At 40.8% G+C, this 19,185-nt stretch overlaps 1 protein-coding gene across 2 annotated transcripts in view; it reads left to right on the forward strand.

The window, feature by feature from the left end:
• Window positions 1–19,185, forward strand: part of mybpc2a (myosin binding protein Ca) — a 94,058-nt gene that overhangs the window by 52,790 nt on the left and 22,083 nt on the right. For both annotated transcript variants that reach the window (XM_079564374.1, XM_079564373.1), the window contains exons 15-21: window positions 3,360–3,499; window positions 7,307–7,466; window positions 7,849–7,953; window positions 9,777–9,965; window positions 10,096–10,230; window positions 12,548–12,715; window positions 13,991–14,079. In XM_079564374.1, the coding sequence (XP_079420500.1) occupies window positions 3,360–3,499; window positions 7,307–7,466; window positions 7,849–7,953; window positions 9,777–9,965; window positions 10,096–10,230; window positions 12,548–12,715; window positions 13,991–14,079 (986 nt within the window). The remainder of the gene's footprint in view (window positions 1–3,359; window positions 3,500–7,306; window positions 7,467–7,848; window positions 7,954–9,776; window positions 9,966–10,095; window positions 10,231–12,547; window positions 12,716–13,990; window positions 14,080–19,185) is intronic.

Consider the following 19,185-nt stretch of genomic DNA (forward strand, 5'->3'; position numbering starts at 1 on the left):
AATCGCACTTACATAAACGTCATAAATGTATCTTTTACTCTGGGACTGACTCGGTACAGGGCTGATCCCACATGATATTTGACTGATTGTTTTGGGTTGGCCTCAGAGTTACATTTTTGTTAAAGTTTGCATGAAAAGTTATCTAAACCACGCATAAAGAAATACCACTCTCCAAAAGAGACATATTTTATTTACTGTATTCCGTCTCACTGAGGCGACTTTAACTCCGTCCATTTGTTTGAACATGTGCAACATTAATCGTCTGATTTCCCCCAGGACCTGCTAAATACTGCAGAGTGAAACAGTGGAATAGAAAAACACTGAGAAGATAAACACGAACGGATCAACAGCTCAATCAGCAGCTGCCAATCCACATGTCTAATGCAATATTAATCCGAATTAGGTCATTAGTCACAACAAAACTTGGGAAACTTGGATGAATTTAAATGGGTAAATAGAGTCTTTGCTTTTGTGCTTTGTCCTTTGATGGCAGTGAGTTGGATCAACGAAGGGCAGGAGTCTCCACCCCACATTAAGTCGCTCCCCGTAAGGTTTTCTAAACGTCTACAGGAGTCGGACTTGTCAAATCTGATTAAAGGCTTTGTAAATCCGAGGCACTCTGACTCTTACATATTAAAAGTCCTTTGTTATAAACATGGACAGATGAACACGCTTCGACCTGGTTTTCTCCAGGAGAAAAAACATTGTTTGACCATTGTTTCAACAACCCATTATAAATAGATTATAGATATAGGACATTATAGATAATATACAGGTAAAGTGCATGAATTAAGGAGCGTAAATACATGTCAAAGTCACATGTGCATCTACTCTTTGAGCAATCGCTGGGGGTCATTTATCAAGACAGGTTCTAAATAGCGAGTGAGACAAAAGTTTGGAAATACTTTTTATGCATCAGCTTTTCTTTACTTTCAACACCATTTATATTTGTGTGATTCTCATTGAAGGCCTTAAACCAGGGGTGTCAAACATACGGCCTGATCCGGCCTGCGAGATGATTTAATCCGGCCCCTGCCCTGTAGAGCATAAATTCCAGAGTATGTCAAAAGAAAAAGTAAGTCTCTAGCCCATTCCTGTGCGGAGTTATGATTTTTTAAAGAATAACCAGAATGCTCATTCTAGCCACTAGGGGGCATTAAATAAAAAAAAAGGTAAGAGTTCCACACGTGTCCAGCAGAGGGCACTGACATAATAAGAGCTCAGGATATGAACAACACACTATATAGCCATGTGGTAAATGGACAGTCTGCCCCAGGGCGGCTGTGGCTTCAATAACAGTTTACCGCCACCAAGTGAATGAATAGTGACTACTGCACTTTCAGGAACGTGTGACACAGGCTTGTAAAGTGCAAAACAAGTGTAAGCCGTTGTCATTGATGAAGCTACAGTCAAGTTGGGGCTTTGATCAAATCACAGCTTATTATTATTCATTTATTGGAAACATTTTCTCTATTATATGTGGCCCGCGACCCACCATGGGAGCTGAATTTCGGCCCGCGACCCAAAATGAGTTTGACACCCCTGCCTTAAACTATGAATGAACTCATGGGATTATGTAGGAAACACAAAAGGGTGTTTTATATTTTAACCTCTTACTCCTGCCTGAACCATTTTCTCCAGTTCGGCTTTGCCCAAATCTAAAAGCTTCGGGACCAGAGAGCAACAGTTTAATGCCTTGCTTGAAAGCTAAGATGGCGGCACGTTAGCACAGTGATTAGCGCTCGTGCTTCACAGCTAGAAGGTCTAAGTTCGATTCCCACCAGGGACGGGGCCTTTCTGTGTGGAGTTTGCATATTCTCCCTGTGTCTGCGTAGGTTTCCTCCGGGTACTACTAAAAACATGTACAATAGGCTGGGAAGAATGAGAGTGTGTTTGAGAGTGCACATGGGGGACGACAGATTGGAAATGAGCCCAAGGCTACAATCCGGTGTGGTGTGTTCATTAAAGGAACAGGCCACCGTTTTTCCATACTGTGATATGTTCTTACCTGAGCTTAGACAAGTTGATTCATGCCTGTCTGGTCTTTGTGCCCATGGAAGAGCGTGGTAGCTTCCAACTTCACCCCGTTTGGAGCCATAGGAATACATTGGGAGAGGCCAAATGCTAACAACATCTTTGGTCGTTTTGCGTGACTGAGTGCACACACAAAACCAGACGCAGTAACTCGTCTAAGGTAAGAACATATCTCAGTATGGAAAAACGGGGGCCTTTTCCTTTAACATGCACTGTCCCTACCAAATAAACCAATAAAGTACCTTTTTTGTCGTATTTTTTGTCACATTTTTGTTACATTTTTGTTGCGTTTTCATCCTTGTCGCTATAGATTTGGGTAAAGCCAAACAGGAGAAAATGTGCTCGGTTCAGGTGGGGGTTAAAGCAATACTAATTAACTTGTTTACTTTAATAAATCCTTTTCGTTGTCCCTCTGGGGGTAATACAAGTGTTAATGGGATGATGGAGGGTCTTTCATCTCCCCCTGGTGTCTCTGGGCCAGAAAACCACAATTGCAACTTGACTGCCACCGGACCGGAGGCACCAATACACACTAATAGAATCACGAAGAAGAAGCTAGCAGGCTAACGGGCAAAGCTAACTGCGGGCTAGCGCCACTTTAACAGTATTTACAGCCATGTTTAAGTGAAAAAAAAATTTGGATGTACAATATCCCTCTCTCCCATTGTCTTTTCTGTCAGCGTAGTGTTTACTCTCACGGACGATTAATTAGTTAAAAAATCGCTTTCCCTCCTTTATTCTCCCAGGTCGTCTCCTGAACTGGTTTGCAACAGTCTGTGAGGTTCATTCATACATTTATGTAAATAGTCCTGAAACAAAAAAAAACAAGCGTTTCCAAACTTTTGTCCTGTATCTGTGGGTTTGTCGCACCGTATTTAACATTTACACCAACATAAGTAAATGACCGCAAGCAAGCAGCAAACATCTAAGCGAGTGCCCTCAAAGCATTAGTAGCTCTCTGACGTTTTATTGAAGTGGTTCGCAGGGGGAAAAAATTACGTAAGACCTCGCTCTAAAGTACGTGGCTGGATTTTCCCATTAGACTCGAGGAATTGACTTGGGATGTTTGTATGATTTTGTATAAGGATCTCCTCTCTTCCAGCTGTGGCTTCAACAGAGTGAGTGAATGCACCAAACTGTAAAGACACTGTTAGACTCGGGCATTGTCTTTGCAGATTTCCCGTGTGTAAGATTTTCTAAAGCCAAACGAGGAAGGGACAAACAAAGGCCATCAGCACATCACACACACATACACTAATTAAAGCTTATTACGGAGACTTACATTCAGCTCTAACGTCCCCTCTTTCCTGCGTGTCGCTGATAAGACCCTCCGAAGATCCACCTGGACACGGGCGCGGGAGGGAACAAAAATGCCATCACCGTCGTGGCCGGGAACAAACTGCGGCTGGACGTGGAGATCAGCGGAGAACCGGAGCCCACTGTCTGCTGGAAGAGAGGAGAACAGGTCAGATTGTGTTAACATCATTAAAATCTGTCAGTGTTTTCAAAGACTCACACATGATATGAAACTATGCTGCTGGAAGAATCACTTGTTTGATAATAGTGCATATTGGACCTTTCAGTGACCTAGCAGCTGTATAGATACAGACGGCATCTCGTCATAGAAGGGGGCGTGGCTTCGCTGAGGGGGAAAATAGGATCTTTAGAGAAACACAATTTTCCACTCTTTTTAGCCATTTTCTGGTGGAATATGAGCATATTTATCACACTTAAGCAAAGTCAAGTGCAAATCGGGCCCATATGGATATTTTCTCACAGTAGATTGTTCAGTAGAAGTGAAAAAACTGCAGTTGTAGCTAGCACTAGCTAACTGTTAGCATTAGCCCAATGCTAACATGAAGCATTATGTTAGCATTCTCCGTTATTTATGTATTTATGGGCTGTTGAACCACTTTGCCCCTCTCCATGTCTTTGTATCTTTATTTAGTAGAAAACTATATTCATAAATTAGCATTTGTTAAAGTAGTTTTTGAATAATTAGTAAGTTTAGATTTTTCTCCAAATTGTTTTCCCCTTAACTGTTTTCAAATATGACCATACTTGGGTGATCCCAGAGATGCCGTGCTCACTCAAAGGGCAAATACTCTTTAATATTAACTTTTCTTTCACATAAAAAGTTGCATTATATAAGTTTAAGTAAAGAGCTGGGATGCTGTGTGTTGTTCTTTGCATCAAACAAGCAAAGGCATTTTCACCATTCATAAAGCAAAATACATTTAATTGCGATTGCTTTTAGAGCTCTAGTTTGGATGCTAAAAGAGTGTTATTCATGATGATGCGGTGGTATATGGTTTTAACATCGTGTTGTAACTTTTCCCACACATGTAGCTGACGCAGGTTCTAGACTACGTGAAAAGGTATTGTGTTGTATTGTGTATTATAATACTATACTATACTATGCAATGCTAAGTGTTGCATTTCAGTTGTAATGGGCTCTACGCTCAGTGACCCCACGTGATTTCCGCCTGGACAGTAAACCAGACGCTGTCCTTCCTGTTCGATATCTCTTCCCATTAAAAATGAGCAGTGTCCCACAGAACTGAAGCGATTGCTCAAGATTTGGTAAAGGACAGACAAAACAAAATAAAAATAAAAACTAGCGCAAAGTTTTGAACGAGCCTGCGCAAAAAAGAATCATCCTGTTCGTAGATTAAATAATATTTACTTGTTTACATGTTATATATTGAGTTTCCTTCGCAGGGTGGCTGGGCGCACCCTTTGAGGTCGGGTGAGGAGCTCAGTTACCCGGGAGGAGCTCGGAGTAGAGTCGCTGCTCTTTCACGTCGAAAGGAGCCAGCTGAGGTGGCTTGGGCATCTGTAACTCGTTGTCTGTAACCAGAGCCTGAGCTTCTCTTTATTTGTGTGGGACCTGCTAGTTGTGAAAGTAAACGATCGTCGACAGTAAGTCCAGCGTCTGGCTGACTGTCCAGGAAGACGTCACGTGGAGAAACTGTGCATGTAGCCTATAGAGATTGGTTCAGACTCGTGCGGTTCATGGCGCTGTGTAATATATATGTCATGAGTTTAGATGAACTGTGTCTGTGTCTCTTCTGTCATTGATCGATTGGCGCTGAGTCCTTCTGTTTTTACATGAATGTGCTCACAAATCCTGAGAGAAACTTAACCGACTGATAATATGCTCTGTAGAACCACTTATTCCATATAAAAAATCTATACATTTTTTGCTATCATGTTGGACATATATGACAGACATGAGTTTCATAATACATAACATGTGTACAGTTTTTATATGTTGGTTTTACACCATATGGATCCATTTATCATTCTGTAAAAACAGATGCAATGTACAGTATATGCATTTTTGATGAGACTTTTCCATATGGGACGGCCCTCAGACCAGTGCACCTTCCCCAACACTGTCCTGAGCAGCGGAAAGAGGAGTCAACGCTGGCTCAGCTTCACATGCATATACCATATACTTACTATCCAGCGGAGTATAACAAGCGCTGCTGACTGCTGTATTTGTCAACAGCTGCCTCTGGTGTTGAGCTTGTTTCCTGATGTTTTACTGACTTGAGCTACACAAGAGCTGACATGTGCTGATGCTGTTTTAGATATCTGTATCTCGGTGGATTTGACAGCCCCGCTCTGGCCCCATGTCCTCCAGTATTTTCATTTTTCTTGCTTGGTCGTTTAAATATGTGGTTCACAACCTTATTTGTCTCGCTTAACTCTTGAGTCTTTCTTGAGGACTAAGCCGTTTTCTCTGTTGGCGTTGAGTTGGCCACGGCCTATACGCTCTAATGCACGGATCACAGAAACTCCTGTCGTGTCAATAAACTCACTTTTTAGAATCTAAAGGGAGGCTTGTGTTTGAGAAATATCTCACAAGCACTGACTAAAGGACAATTGAATTAAGAGCAAATAGCAAGAAATTATTTAAGCTGTTTACCTAAAAAGATAATTCACTAAAAGCTTATTGTACACTATATAAAAATCAAAATAAAATTGAAATATTAAGCGAAAAAAATTGCCAAGGGTGCCGCCAATCATTTCAATGATTAACTAAACTTATTTGTATTTAGTCTTGTGTTGGGTTCAAAACAATAAGGCTAAAAGAATCTTAAAGACAAACCCTTTAATATAAAAAATATCACTTAGATTAGAAACACTCACGTACCTCTGCAGGTCCCCGTACCCCTGGTTGGGAAACACTAGTTTAAATGACAACATCGGAGTGTGAGGTTTTCCTGGCCCGAGAAAACCCCGGACGAGTCTAGTCAGGGGTTTTCTCGAGAACTGGTTTTGAGGAGTGGGAAAGAGCAGGCGCTGCACTGGGACAAAATGCATCTTATCTTAGATTTATTGCATAAACAGTGCTTGAATTAAGAAAATTTATGCTGATTTTGTTAAAGTTTCCATACTGAGATATGTTCTTACCTGAGCTTAGACGAGTTGATACGCACCTGTCTGGTCTTTGTGCCCGTGGCTTCCAACTTCACCCCTGTTTGGAGCTATAGGAATACATTGGGAGAGGCCAAATGCTAACAACATCTTTGGTCATTTTGCGAGACTGAGGGCACGCATAAAGACCAGACAGGTACGTATCAACTCGTCTAAGCTCATGTAAGAACATATTTCAGTATGGAAAAATGGTGGCCTGTTCCTTTAAGAGATTTTGTTCTTGAAATAATATTACCAATGGAACAAGCTTAATTAGAGAAATTAACTTAATTAACACTTAAAATAAGACAAAAAAGTCAAAGGTAAGAATAAACAAAGACACAAAGGTAACTTTTAAAGTTCTTTTAATGGTTTTTAAATGTCTTCATGGTCTTGGTCCTTCTCTCAGAACTGCTTTTACCTTATGAACCTTCACGGCCCCTTCGCTCCTCCGGCAGGGGTCTCCTAGTTGTTCCTAAAGACTTATGGCGAGACGTCTTTCCAATATTACGCCCTCGCCTCTGGAACGACCTGAGGAGGAGCTCAGGGCTGCAGAGAACGTTCATGTTTTTAAGAGCAGGCTCAAGATCCACCTTTTTAGCTTTGCTTTTAACTGACTAATCTATTTATTTAATCCTAGTATATAATATATATATATATGGGAGGTTGTGCCAGGCGAATTGTTTTAAATGTTGTAATCTGTAAAGCACTTTGTGAAACCTTTCGGTATGAAAAGTTTGATTGATTGATTGGATGGATGGATGGATGGATGGATGGATGGATGGATGGATGGATGGATGGATGGTCAACCCCTCATGATGAGTGGATTTCCTGGTCTGTGGTCCAGGAGATCTCGGAGTCGGAGGGCCGTGTTCGTGTGGAGAAGAGGAAGGGACTGTGCAGTTTTGTGATTGACGGAGCGTTGAAGAGCGACGAGGGGCCGTACTCCATCACCGTGACCAACCCGGCCGGAGACGACCACGCCGACCTGTTCGTCAGAGTCGTGGGTCTGTCACAAAACAACTATACTGCATTTCCACACTGGCTCAATCAACTGTTTCAGCTTTTAATCAAGTTCATATTTATAGTGAATAAATACTTGAGTAGAATAAACCACATGAATCATCTACCTGTGAGCATAAAGTTATTCATAGATATACACCAAAGCAGTGAAGGCCAGAGAAATGTAAGAACTGAGGATGATTTATAGAACAACCCAGTCCAGGTGACTATAGTATGGTAAACTGTTGAAGACAAATCATGAAACACTCCTCCCCATATTCTCCTTTATCTCAGCATTTGCATCATCTCTGTTTGTGTGAAAACCCTTCCCTCCTCACCCCTCCTCTGTACATTTTGTTCTTGTTCTTTTTGTTCTCGTCGGCGCAGATGTGCCCGAGCCTCCGCTGAACGTGCGCTGTACCTCTGTGGGAGAGGACTTCGCTGTGGTCACATGGGACGCCCCGCCGTACGATGGGGGGGTTCCTATCAAAGGTAAACCACACCTGCGGCTCCACTTTCAGGAGGACGGGCTTCGTTTAATAAACTAGCCATGTAACGTTGACCCAATCAGGACTTCTCTGATCTGCATAGGTTTGGAGAAGTATCTGTTTGCAGTAAGTATGTTTTATAAAATCAAGATTCAGGGCAATATTGTGCTGCTGATAGTCCAATGAAGTGGCTCTCAAATTATTCACAAATATCACCATATAGACTATTTAGCCTTCCATGAACAACCAGGCCTGGATCAAGATCAAATCACAACTAAACCAATTCTAAACATTATATTTTAAACTAGGTGTAAACTATGACTGTACCAGAAAAACACCCCTCTATCTGAAATGATATTATCTTGCACAATTGAAATTATCTCTCATTAGAATGAAGAAGTCTATAATTGCAGATGACTCAGAGTATCACCCAATTTCCCGTATGTCTCTTCCGGCTCTTAGTTCACCCCGTTTCCACCTAAGTTTCCATGTCTACTAAAGCCTGTAGAGCAAAGAATCCTGAAAAGAAGAGAGAGAGTGAATAATATTCAGGGCAGTATGCACATTTTAAGAGTAGAGAGACATATCCATGTATTTGTCTCCAGCAGGTTAGACGACTGTAACGGCTGCTCACTGTTAGAGCTGCAGAACATCCAGAACGCTGCTGCTCGAGTCCTGACAAGAACCAGGAAATACGATCATATTACTCCAGTGCTCCGGTCTCTGCACTGGCTTCCTGTCACTCAGAGAATAGAATTTAAAACAGCTCTGCTTGTTATAAGTCTTTTCATGGTTTAGCACCGAAGTCCATCTCTGACATGTTGCAGCCGTATGAACCATCTCAGCTCTGAGAACCTCAGGGAGGGGCCTCCTGGTGGTTCCCAGAGTCAATAATTAACACGATGAGGCTGTGTTTCAGTTTCATGCAGCTAAAATCTGGAACAGTCTTCATGAGGATGTGAGACAGGCCTCGACTCTGACAATGTTCAAATCCAGGCTGAAAAAAACAAAGCGTTATTTTTACCTTTGCATATGACACCTGAAAGTATTTTATCTGCACTCTTGCCTTTTACTGTAATTGATTAATTTTTATGTTGAGGTTCTATTGATTTCATCTGTTTTCTTCCAATTTTATGCAACTGTGAAGCACTTTGAATTGCCTTGTGTATTATTGTGCTCCACAAATGAACTTGCCTTGCCTTAAACAAGTTGTGGAGCATTAGCTTCAAATACCTGTATGCTGCTTTGTAGCATCTGTTCTCTTAATCTGATGTGTTTGTCTGGCAGAAACCGTCCATATTCTGCCTTTATCTGCACAAACCTGAGTGTGCTCTGAATCATCCACAAATCTCTTATCAGTACGATGATTACGCTTAATCTTTCATGAAATATCGAAGGTTTTCATACCTAGACCCAGGCATTCAAATAGTTCACTCTTTTCATCAGCAGACAGACCCTTTTTCTTTCCCATATTGCTTGAAAATGATGATCTGCTTAATAAAGTGGAACATCCTTTTTCAGTAGTTTTGAATTGTACTACAAATAAACTTGCCTCGCCTTAAACAAGTTGTGGAGCATTAGCTTTTTACAGAAGACTGAAATATGAACTGCTAAACCATGCAGTGGTCAAAACTACTGTAACTCCTACTTTCTGCTTAACTAAGATTGTTGATTGATTTGGCAGAATTCAGCATAATCTTTACTCTTTCTTTTTCATTTATTCCTGCTCCCAAGCTGCCATGTTTCTTTTCATCAACATGTGATTCTGTAGTTCTATTATTGTCGTGCAGAACTGCTCTTTACACTTCCAGCGCATCTCATCTCCAGGTTATCTGCTGGAGAAGAAGAAGGTGAGCTCCAATCATTGGACCAAACTGAACTTTGACATCTATGAATCCACGACGTACGAGGCCAAGAAAATGATTGACGGCGTCCTGTACGAGATGAGAGTGTTCGCGGTGAACGGCATCGGCGTCTCGGAAGGCAGCGCTTCCTCCGCGCCCTTCATGCCCATCGGTAACAAACCACACGGCGAAATAACGACTCCTTTCTCTTTTAATAGGTTTAGATATGTCTTTAAAATCTTAAACCATGTACAGTTTAGTCATGAATGAAGCTCGGTGCATATTCTCGTCTCCCTGCTCAGCCCCGACCAGTGAGCCCACGCGTCTGCAGGTGGATGACGTGACGGACTCCACCTGTGCTCTGAAGTGGCGTCCCCCAGAGAAGATCGGGGCGGGAGGCATCGAAGGATACATCATCGAGTACTGCATCGAGGGAAGTGCGTACTGTGCTGTGCTTTCATACTTCTCGTTAAGAGGAGACACTGCAGGCTCATGTCTTGTGCTGAAGCTGTTTTTTTCCAAGATTTTCTGTTTTGTTGCCAGTGATTAAAGGGACATTTCAGGATTTTTGACATCATTTCATAGTTGTCCATAGTGCTGCTGATTTCTGGACATATTTTTTTGTAATTCATGCAGTTCTTTTGTTTGAAGAGTTTCGTGGCGCTAGGCTAATGCTAGGCTAGTGCACTTCTACGATATCAGCTAGCCTGCATTAAAAACAGTCTTACCCGCTCCACAGAGCACCTGAGGCAAAACACTTATAACGCCAGACAAACGATATATGTGTTGATAGAGTAATTTTAACCATTTTGCATTTAAAATAACTTATATTTGAGCAGTATCAGCTTCGTGGTTGTATAAGCTACGCAGCGGCGGAGTGATCTGCTAGAAAATAGTCCCTCAAAATGCGATCATTCATGTGATGTTATATTCCAAAAATCATTCTATCGACACAGACATTTATATGGTTAGTCTGGTGTTATAAGTGATTTGCGTCAGGTGTACTGTGGAGCAGGTCAGACTGTTTTTAATGCAGGCTAGCTGATACCATAGAAATGCGCTAGCCTAGCACTAGCCTAGCGCCACGAAACTCTTCAAACATAAGAACTGCATGAATTACAAAAAAAAAACCATCTCCTGAAATCAGCAAAACTCTGGATAACTAGGAAATGAGGCCCTATATCAAAAATCTGAAATATCCCTTTAATGTTGTGCAGATGTGAATGTACAGGACCGGTCAAAGGTTTGAAAGAGTTCTGTTATGTATTGTTTTTTCTTTATTTACATTGTAGATTCTCACTAAAGGGATTAATATATGAATTAACACACTTGGACCTGTAGTAGTGCTCATTTTGTCTATATGCATGTGGATTTATTTTGTACATAAGGCTGGGACTTTTTTTGATTAATTACAATTATTTAATTACATAGGATTTAAAAATATGAATCAAAATTAATCACACTTTACTTTACTGTGACACTTTTTCAGTTGCCTTTGTCCAGCGAGACGTTGCTACCGCGTATGGGCAAAAACGATTTTACTGTCAAACTTTTTATTCATGCAGTTAAGCCGACTTAAACTTATTTAAAAAGATCATTCTTCAAAATAAATCAAACTGCTATTGCAAGTGTCTGAAATGATCACACAAGCCTCACATCTGCACTTAAAATAAATACGACCCCTAAATAAATTATGCTTAAAGGGACCATACAGAGTTTAAAAATGTTAAAATTAAGTAGTTTCCTCCCCTACATGTTTCAACAGAGACCAGACCTGTTCACCACAACTGCCTCTAAAATCCTGCACTGTCACTCAAAAAGATGTTAATTCGGGTCCAAAGTGCCGTCATGCTCGAGCTTAATATAGAAGGTGCAGTTACACCTATGACCTGAGGCGGCAGTAGTGAGCATAAAATGGCTAACTTGCATCTAGCCCCTTTAAATGCAATTAATTACAATTGATTAATTACAAAGGCCTTAATTAACTCAATTAAAAGTTTTAATCGAGTCCCCTCTAGTTTTTAGCAAAAAAAAGAGTTTAGATGGACTCTTCAGAATACTGCTTTGCACACTTTTGGTTTTCACTTTTTTGGTTTTTACTTCAGACTGTTAAACTAGGGACAACCTTATGAAGCTCATTGAGAAAATTACAAGAATAATTTAGAAGAAGAAGAATTTAAAATATATAACATATTTTGAGTTATTCCACCTTTTTTTTGTTTCCCACATAATCCCATGTGTTCATTCATTGCTTAATTCCTTCAATGAGAAACACACAATGGAAACAGTGTTGAAAATAAAGGGGGAACAAATCTATTTCTCGTCTTCCTTCACAAAACGAGGCAAAATAAAATGTCTTCCAGGTAAATCTTGGTTGCTCAGTGTAAAAATAAGATCTTTGAATCTCATATATTGACAACACAAACCTTGATTTATCCATTATTCAGATTTACTATTTGGTAAACACAAACACAGCACTTTTTTTGGTCATTTTGACACAGAAAATGTTGCCATGAGAAAATGTTATATATATTTTTATATATTTATGTTTGTAATACACAACAAAAGTTTTAAAGGGATATCTCTAAATGTATTCATTTACCTATTGACCTGCAGTGTCTCGCCTTAAAGCTACAATAAGATGTGCAGATGTATTATACTAATACAACTCCTAACTACAACACCCTAGTGCCTCCCCTGATTTCTGTCCCCCTCTCTGTCCCTTGCCCTCCCCGTGCTCCGCGGCGCCCCCAGGTGACCAGTGGGTGCAGGCTAACGAGGCCCCGGTGGAGAAGAACCAGTACCGGGTGAAGGGGCTTCCTGTGGGGGAGAAGATCCTATTTCGGGTGGTAGCGGTGAACCAGGCCGGACGCAGCCCTCCCGCCGTCCTGGGACAGCCGGTCACCATCAGAGAGATCGTGGGTGAGAAAATACACCGCTTTATTTACTCAGTGGTCAGCGGATCAGCGTCGTCATCCACGGCTCCGGACATCAGCTCCCAGGTTGTAGTAATATGTTATCAATGGGGATCAAGGTGAGTCGAAATAGAAAGTAATATCATTAACAAATCTTCCCACAAACATAATGGAGCGAAGTCAACCGAATGTAAACAGGAGTCGTCAAATCTTGCCCACTTCTAATAGAGACATCCAAATCCACTTATTTTATACAGCACATTTTAGAAACTTGAAACAGTTTCCAAAGTGTGGTACAGAAAATAATTTAGAAGGAATTTAGAAGACAAAAGCATTAAAAGAAAAGCCTTATCCCTAATTAACTGAATCAGTGTTTAAAATAATATAAATGAAAACAAAAAGCATGTAGTAATGACTATAAACATACAATTGCCTATACAACAAACAACAACAATAAATAAGTAGTAGTAGTAGTAGCAGTAATAGTAGTAGTAGTAAATAAATACAACTACAATAGGCTATACTAATAGAAAATGTAATATTAGTTAAAATAAGGCAATGGAAAACACAGCAGTAAACACAAACCCAGGAATAAAGTTGATACAGTATTAACATAATAGTACGGTTCACTATGTTCAGATTTCCACTGTTGTGGGATTTTCATCGAGAGTTTAAAAACTATATATTTTTAGAAACCTTGGTATAAGCAAAAAAACAAGGTTTCCATTTTCCCTTGTCATTTGGTAAAATTGTGCAATCATTTTTCCATTAGAGTAAATGGGGAGGTCTGGTCATCGCTACGATAACGCCGTGAATTATATGACAAAGGTTTCATTTACTTTTTTGATTGGAACGACCAAATGGAATATTCTGCTAAATTCCATACATTTACACCAAACTACGTTTTTGTTGCACTTTGTCGCACCGTTCTTTTTTACATGGACACATTGTTTTTCTCATTGCTTATTTCATAAAGTTTTCAAAAATGTATAGTTGTGAAACTCTCCACAAAAATCCGGTAAAACTAATCAAATAAAACTAATCTACTCCCCATTATCAGGAGATTGTGAGTCAGATTTGTTGTTTTTTCTCTCAAACATTGACTTAATATTTTTACAACTCCTCAATTAACGCATTGATTAGCAGGGCAATATGTTGAATTGCCTTTACAGACTTTACATCTTTACATGATGGCTGACTCTACACGTCTATACTCTCTGTACTGTATCATTCCTCCTCCGCCCACACTTAGGTCGTATTTTTCTATTTGCGTTTCCGTCAGAGTCGCCTAAGATCCGTGTGCCTCGTCATCTGCGCTCGAAGCTCATCACCCGAGTGGGCGAGAAGATCAACCTGCTCATCCCCTTCCAGGTGAGTGTGTGTCTGTCTGCGGGAGAGATCAATGGACGCACATGCAGAAATGTGTTATTTGAAATCTGTGCCATAACATATTGTAGACACTTGATCCTTGATGAGATGCTTGAACTCCTCCACTTGAGGCAGAAATTCTCCACCGTCCTGGAGAGGGCAGGCCACCTTTATCTCCGATCAACCAGTCGGACTTACTCCCGGTGTTTTGTCAATGACGTGCGCACTTGTCGAGTTGTGCATGATTTTAATTTCATTCAATTTAATTAAATTTGATTTGTTATTTCATTAATTTAAAATGCAAATGCGACAGCACAGCAGCATTTAACATATGAATGAAAAGAAGCAGAAAAAAGTAATAACTTATATTGTCTGCCCTCTATCGACACAAAATCATTAATAGTTCCGCATCCTGTTGTACCGTTGAGCCAATTACCCCCTACCAGTGGCTCCCAACCTTTTTTGTCTCTTGTTCCCCTTGAGTCATTCATTTATATTCCGAGTACCCCCTACCTCGAGGATCTTGCCAATATTATTACAAAGTAACCAGTGTCGGGCAAGTTACTTAAAAATGGTAATATATTCTATATTAGTAGTTTCAGCAAAAAATTGTGTATGTTTGTATTACATATTATTGTTAAAATCATAATAATGCCACGAGCAAAAGTGCAGTCAGCGATTGCTTTTTCCTTCACTTTCCCCCGTTCTCTCTTGTTTTGCTACTGCAGATCTTAAACTTGATTTTGGTGCTGCATTTTATTTGGGAGGAATTTGGCATTTTTTTCGTTCATTCATTTACATGCACTTGTAACTCGAGTTATTTGAAATGCATTGACTAATAATGACTAATACATTACCTCAACACTGAAAGTAACCAACTAAACTGAAATTATTCAGGATGAAAATGAAAGACAACTGATTGACAGTGGCATTTTTATTTACTCGTAATCACTGCTCAAGAAGATAACAGTAAAAACACGACCCCTAAGAGCGCACTATGTGAAGAAACCAGTGAGTCAGTGTTTAAGACGTTAGCATTCTACCGGTTAGCATGTAGCTTCAACAGCTCAGCTCTTACCTCCAAGAGAAAGTCCTGAACCAGACTCTAAAAAAATCTAGCTTCGGCTACAACATGTGACTGAGGTCAGAGCTGAGCTGTTACTGTAGTATTTCCTCAGTGTTCATAGATGTGAGCCACACGTGTGTTTATCGTGTTGAAGCCATTGACAGTTGATTGATGACAGTTGCTAACCGGTAGCATGCTAACGTCTTGAGCTTGAGCTTGAGCAATGATTACGAGTACATAAAAATGCCTTTGTCAATCAGTTGTCTTTTCTTCCTGAGTAGAGATATTGGTACATGTTATAATACTGCATAATGTAACTTTGGTATTCAAAATGGCCGCCGGAACTAAGTGTGATGTCACTGGAAACGCATATATTGACAGTAAAGTTTGAATGTGTGCAGATGTTTTATTATACTAAGACACTGTACTGTAAAGATGATCAAGAAGTTAACCTTTAACAATAAAATGAATAATGAGACCATTTTAATTAGGTTTTATGCCACATAATCACAGCTGGAGCATGCTTAGCTTTTTATAGCTAAATCATCCACAACTGGCTTATTAAAGTAGAAGTTATGAACTTATAGCTGGAACATTTAACAATTACGATGAGGCTGCTGAAATAAGTTACTGTTTGTGAATTTTGTGAAGGAAAAGGGAGCTCTTCTCGATGGGGAGATGGTGCATGCCTCGAAGCTGTTGATTTGCGCGAGGTAAAAAATGCCTCCAAGTGTATCAATATTAGTCGACGCTCGTAGTATATCTCACACTTGCAGCCTTATTTTATTTGCAGAACACTCTTTGGGTGCAGGCAAAGGGTTTCCAGTCTCTTAGAAGTCTCCTAAGAGAGAAATTTAAGTGGATTTGTGAGAACGAGCCCCACTGAGAGCAGATTAAAGACTGTGTAAAATACTTTTGAATCAAACTCAATGGGAGACGCCTCGGAGAGTTAATCCCAAGTCCCTAAAACTAGCAGCGCTTCTGTGCGAGTGAGAGCTGAGATCAGGGTCTGGAAATGTTGATCTGAACGTCGTTTTAATGTGTGTAGATGTAGTTTCAGAGAGATTGCCTTTTCACAGGGACGGCTAATGCTGCGAGAAACCCTATAACACCGGCGGCTCGTCTCATGTTTTTGACACTTTTAGGAGCTTTTCGGAGGAAGTGAAAATAAATGAAGTCAGCTTGAAGTCAAAGTGAACAGAATTGAATGCATCTACAGATTCTCCATGTGTATTACCCTGTGCCCTGGATTCCTTATCCTAAAACATGCAATCCTTCAAATGTGGCTCAAGCCCTGATGGGTCCCTGCCCTTCAGTTACATCAAAGTTTGTATCAAATGCGAAGGTTCAATTTCCTTTTGGAGACAAGTAAGTCTTCCTAAAAGGGAGGGTATTATGTTTGTTAATATGTGACAATGTTGTTCTCTCATCAAAAACATACCTGGAGCTGTGTTTCGAGGCGCTACAGCATCTACGAGTAATCTATAATATCTGTTGCACCACGGCAGCAGCTCCTAAGGCTTCTCCTTTTCCCAAACGGCTCTTCCAGAGAATCCACGTAGGATTCTGGATCTCTTGCTAATCCTCCCATCATGAAGTAAAAGCACTCGCCATAGGCAAAGCAAGACAGCTTTATTTATACCATGCATTTCGTACACAAGGCAACTCAATGTGCCTTACAAGAGGAGATGTGCGAAATTACAATCAGGTTAAGTTAAAGCAGTACAAAGTAACGTGTTTACCTTAATACATCCTTTCCGTAGTCCCTGTTGGGGTAATACAAGTGTTTATGGGATGATTGGAGGGTCTTTCATCTCCCCCTGGTGTCTCTGGCCAGAAAACCATGCTTGCACCTTGACTGCCACCGGACCGGAGCCACCGATACACACTTATAGAATCACGAAGAAGAAGCTAACATGCTAATGGAAAAGCTAACTGCGGGTTAGCATCACTTTAAACAGTATTTACAGCCAAGTTTGAGTGAAAAAAAATATTTCCATTGTTAAATTGGATGTACAATATCCCTCTCTCCCTTCGCCTTTCCTGTCAGCGTAGTATTTACTCTCCAAGACAATTACTAACTTGCTACGACACCTGCAGTTGCGCTTATGGCTTCTAGGGGCAAGAATTACTTAGTACTGCTTTAAGGCAAAGCACATATAACATGGGAAACACACAAAGTCATGTGGAGAATTTTTTCTTGGGGACAGGAAGTACGACCAGCCATGGACTGGGGGATGGGGCTGAGGAATCGTGTTGAGGCAGACGCAGAACGACGGGGGCGTGGTTAGGGAGGGGTACGTGTGTGCAGTTGTTTACAATCCTGAAAGTCAGTGTTATGCAAAAATATGAGAGGTCAGTCCGCATCTGGTTTAGCTCCGTGGCTTGTCCTTGAAGGGAAAGTGTTGACTGCTTCAAACCTCCTCTCTCAGGAGGAAGAGAATTATTCCAGTAATAGTTCATAAATGTATAATTAATTAGCTTTTACTTGGTCTCAGCATTAGTTTAGTCCTGCAGAGCAGGTAGTCCCTTTTTCTCTTCATTGAAACAGCTACACAGCGAAGGGGGGTAAGAAGAGGGTGTGGGTGGGAAGGGTTTATGAGGAGATTGCTTGAAAATCAGGAAGTGCAACTACAGGATGTCTCAAGAGGGTAAACGCAGCCGATGGAGTGTCATGTGATCAGCAGAGCTTCAAACCTCCACAGGAAATGACGTCACCTCCACTTTTTTCAATCTCAATAAAACGCCTTTAATAAACTCCACTATCCTTAAAGTTAGGATTAGGTTTTAAGTTTGCATTGTCCTGCGGAGGCTCCACTGATTACAAACCCCTCCAGTGGCTGCGTTCAGACCCTTCTCATCCTGTTTCAGCTGTTTAAGATAAATATTGCATTTTCTAACCAGCAAAGTGTAAGATAGAATAAAGATGTGTTTGAGATTCTTATCAAATACCTGCAAAAAGCAAAATACCCCTAACCCTTTAATCTTAATCCTCAACCAAGAAAATAACAATACCAAAAATGTAAACTATGGAAATGTACAAGGACTAAACCATAACCAAATGACTTGTTCATCATATTTCATAAACAGACGAGACCCTAGTGAACAGGTAGGGGAAAAAAGACAGCGAGAAATCAATCATCATCTGGTGGATTAGATTGTAGACTTATGTTGATTATGTTAACAAAATAACATATAATTAAGTGTAGGTTAGACAATTTCTTTGATTCCCGATGTAGGTACATCTCCCCTTAAACAGCGCCACTGTTGCTTTTGTGTGCGCGTTGGTGCACCTCAAAGGGAACGCAGAGCCTGAGCACTTCTGACACTGTCTTCTGAATAATGGCATTAAACAAGCTGTAAAAGTGGGAGCTAAACAAAGGCAGACAGGCCGTAGAGAGCGGCGGCCATCTTGTCTTTTGAAGAAGACGAGGCGCTGGAGGCGGGAGAGGGTCTGGGACGCTCTCATGGGACAGGGGCGAAACCGTGCCTCTGTGTGATTGAGGAAAGAGAGAAGGGAGCAGTCAAAGAACTTTTACAGCTTTAAAGAGAAAGGATTTAAGTGTCCAAGAGGGAACGTTGAAGCCCAAAATCAAGACTGCTCCTGCTGCTGCTCGACTTCTGTGTGGAATGGTACAATTACTTGGTCGCTCTATGCGCTACAGCAGAGCAAGAACTTGGAAATGTGATGGAAATAGCTTGGTGACAACAATGGGCAACACTGGGTCAGATGGTAGAGCCCAATAACTGAGAGGTTGGCGGTTCAAATCATGGCCATTATTTTAATACACTGCCTGAAAAAAAGTTGCTACCTGGATGTAACTTCTGTAGGTTCAGCAACACTATGAACCCAAAGAATGAGATCAGCATCCTGAATGACCAGGTTATTCCATCGATGGATTTCTTCTTCCCTGATGCACGGCCGTATTCCAACATGACAAAGCCAGGATTCATCGGGCTCACATTGTAAAAGAGTAGTTCAGGGAGCAGGGGATGGATTGGTCACCACAGAGTCCAGATTTGAATCCCATTGAGAATCTTTA

Source organism: Gobius niger (assembly GCF_951799975.1).
Source record: "Gobius niger genome assembly, chromosome: 10".
NCBI classification, from domain to species: Eukaryota; Metazoa; Chordata; class Actinopteri; order Gobiiformes; family Gobiidae; genus Gobius; species Gobius niger.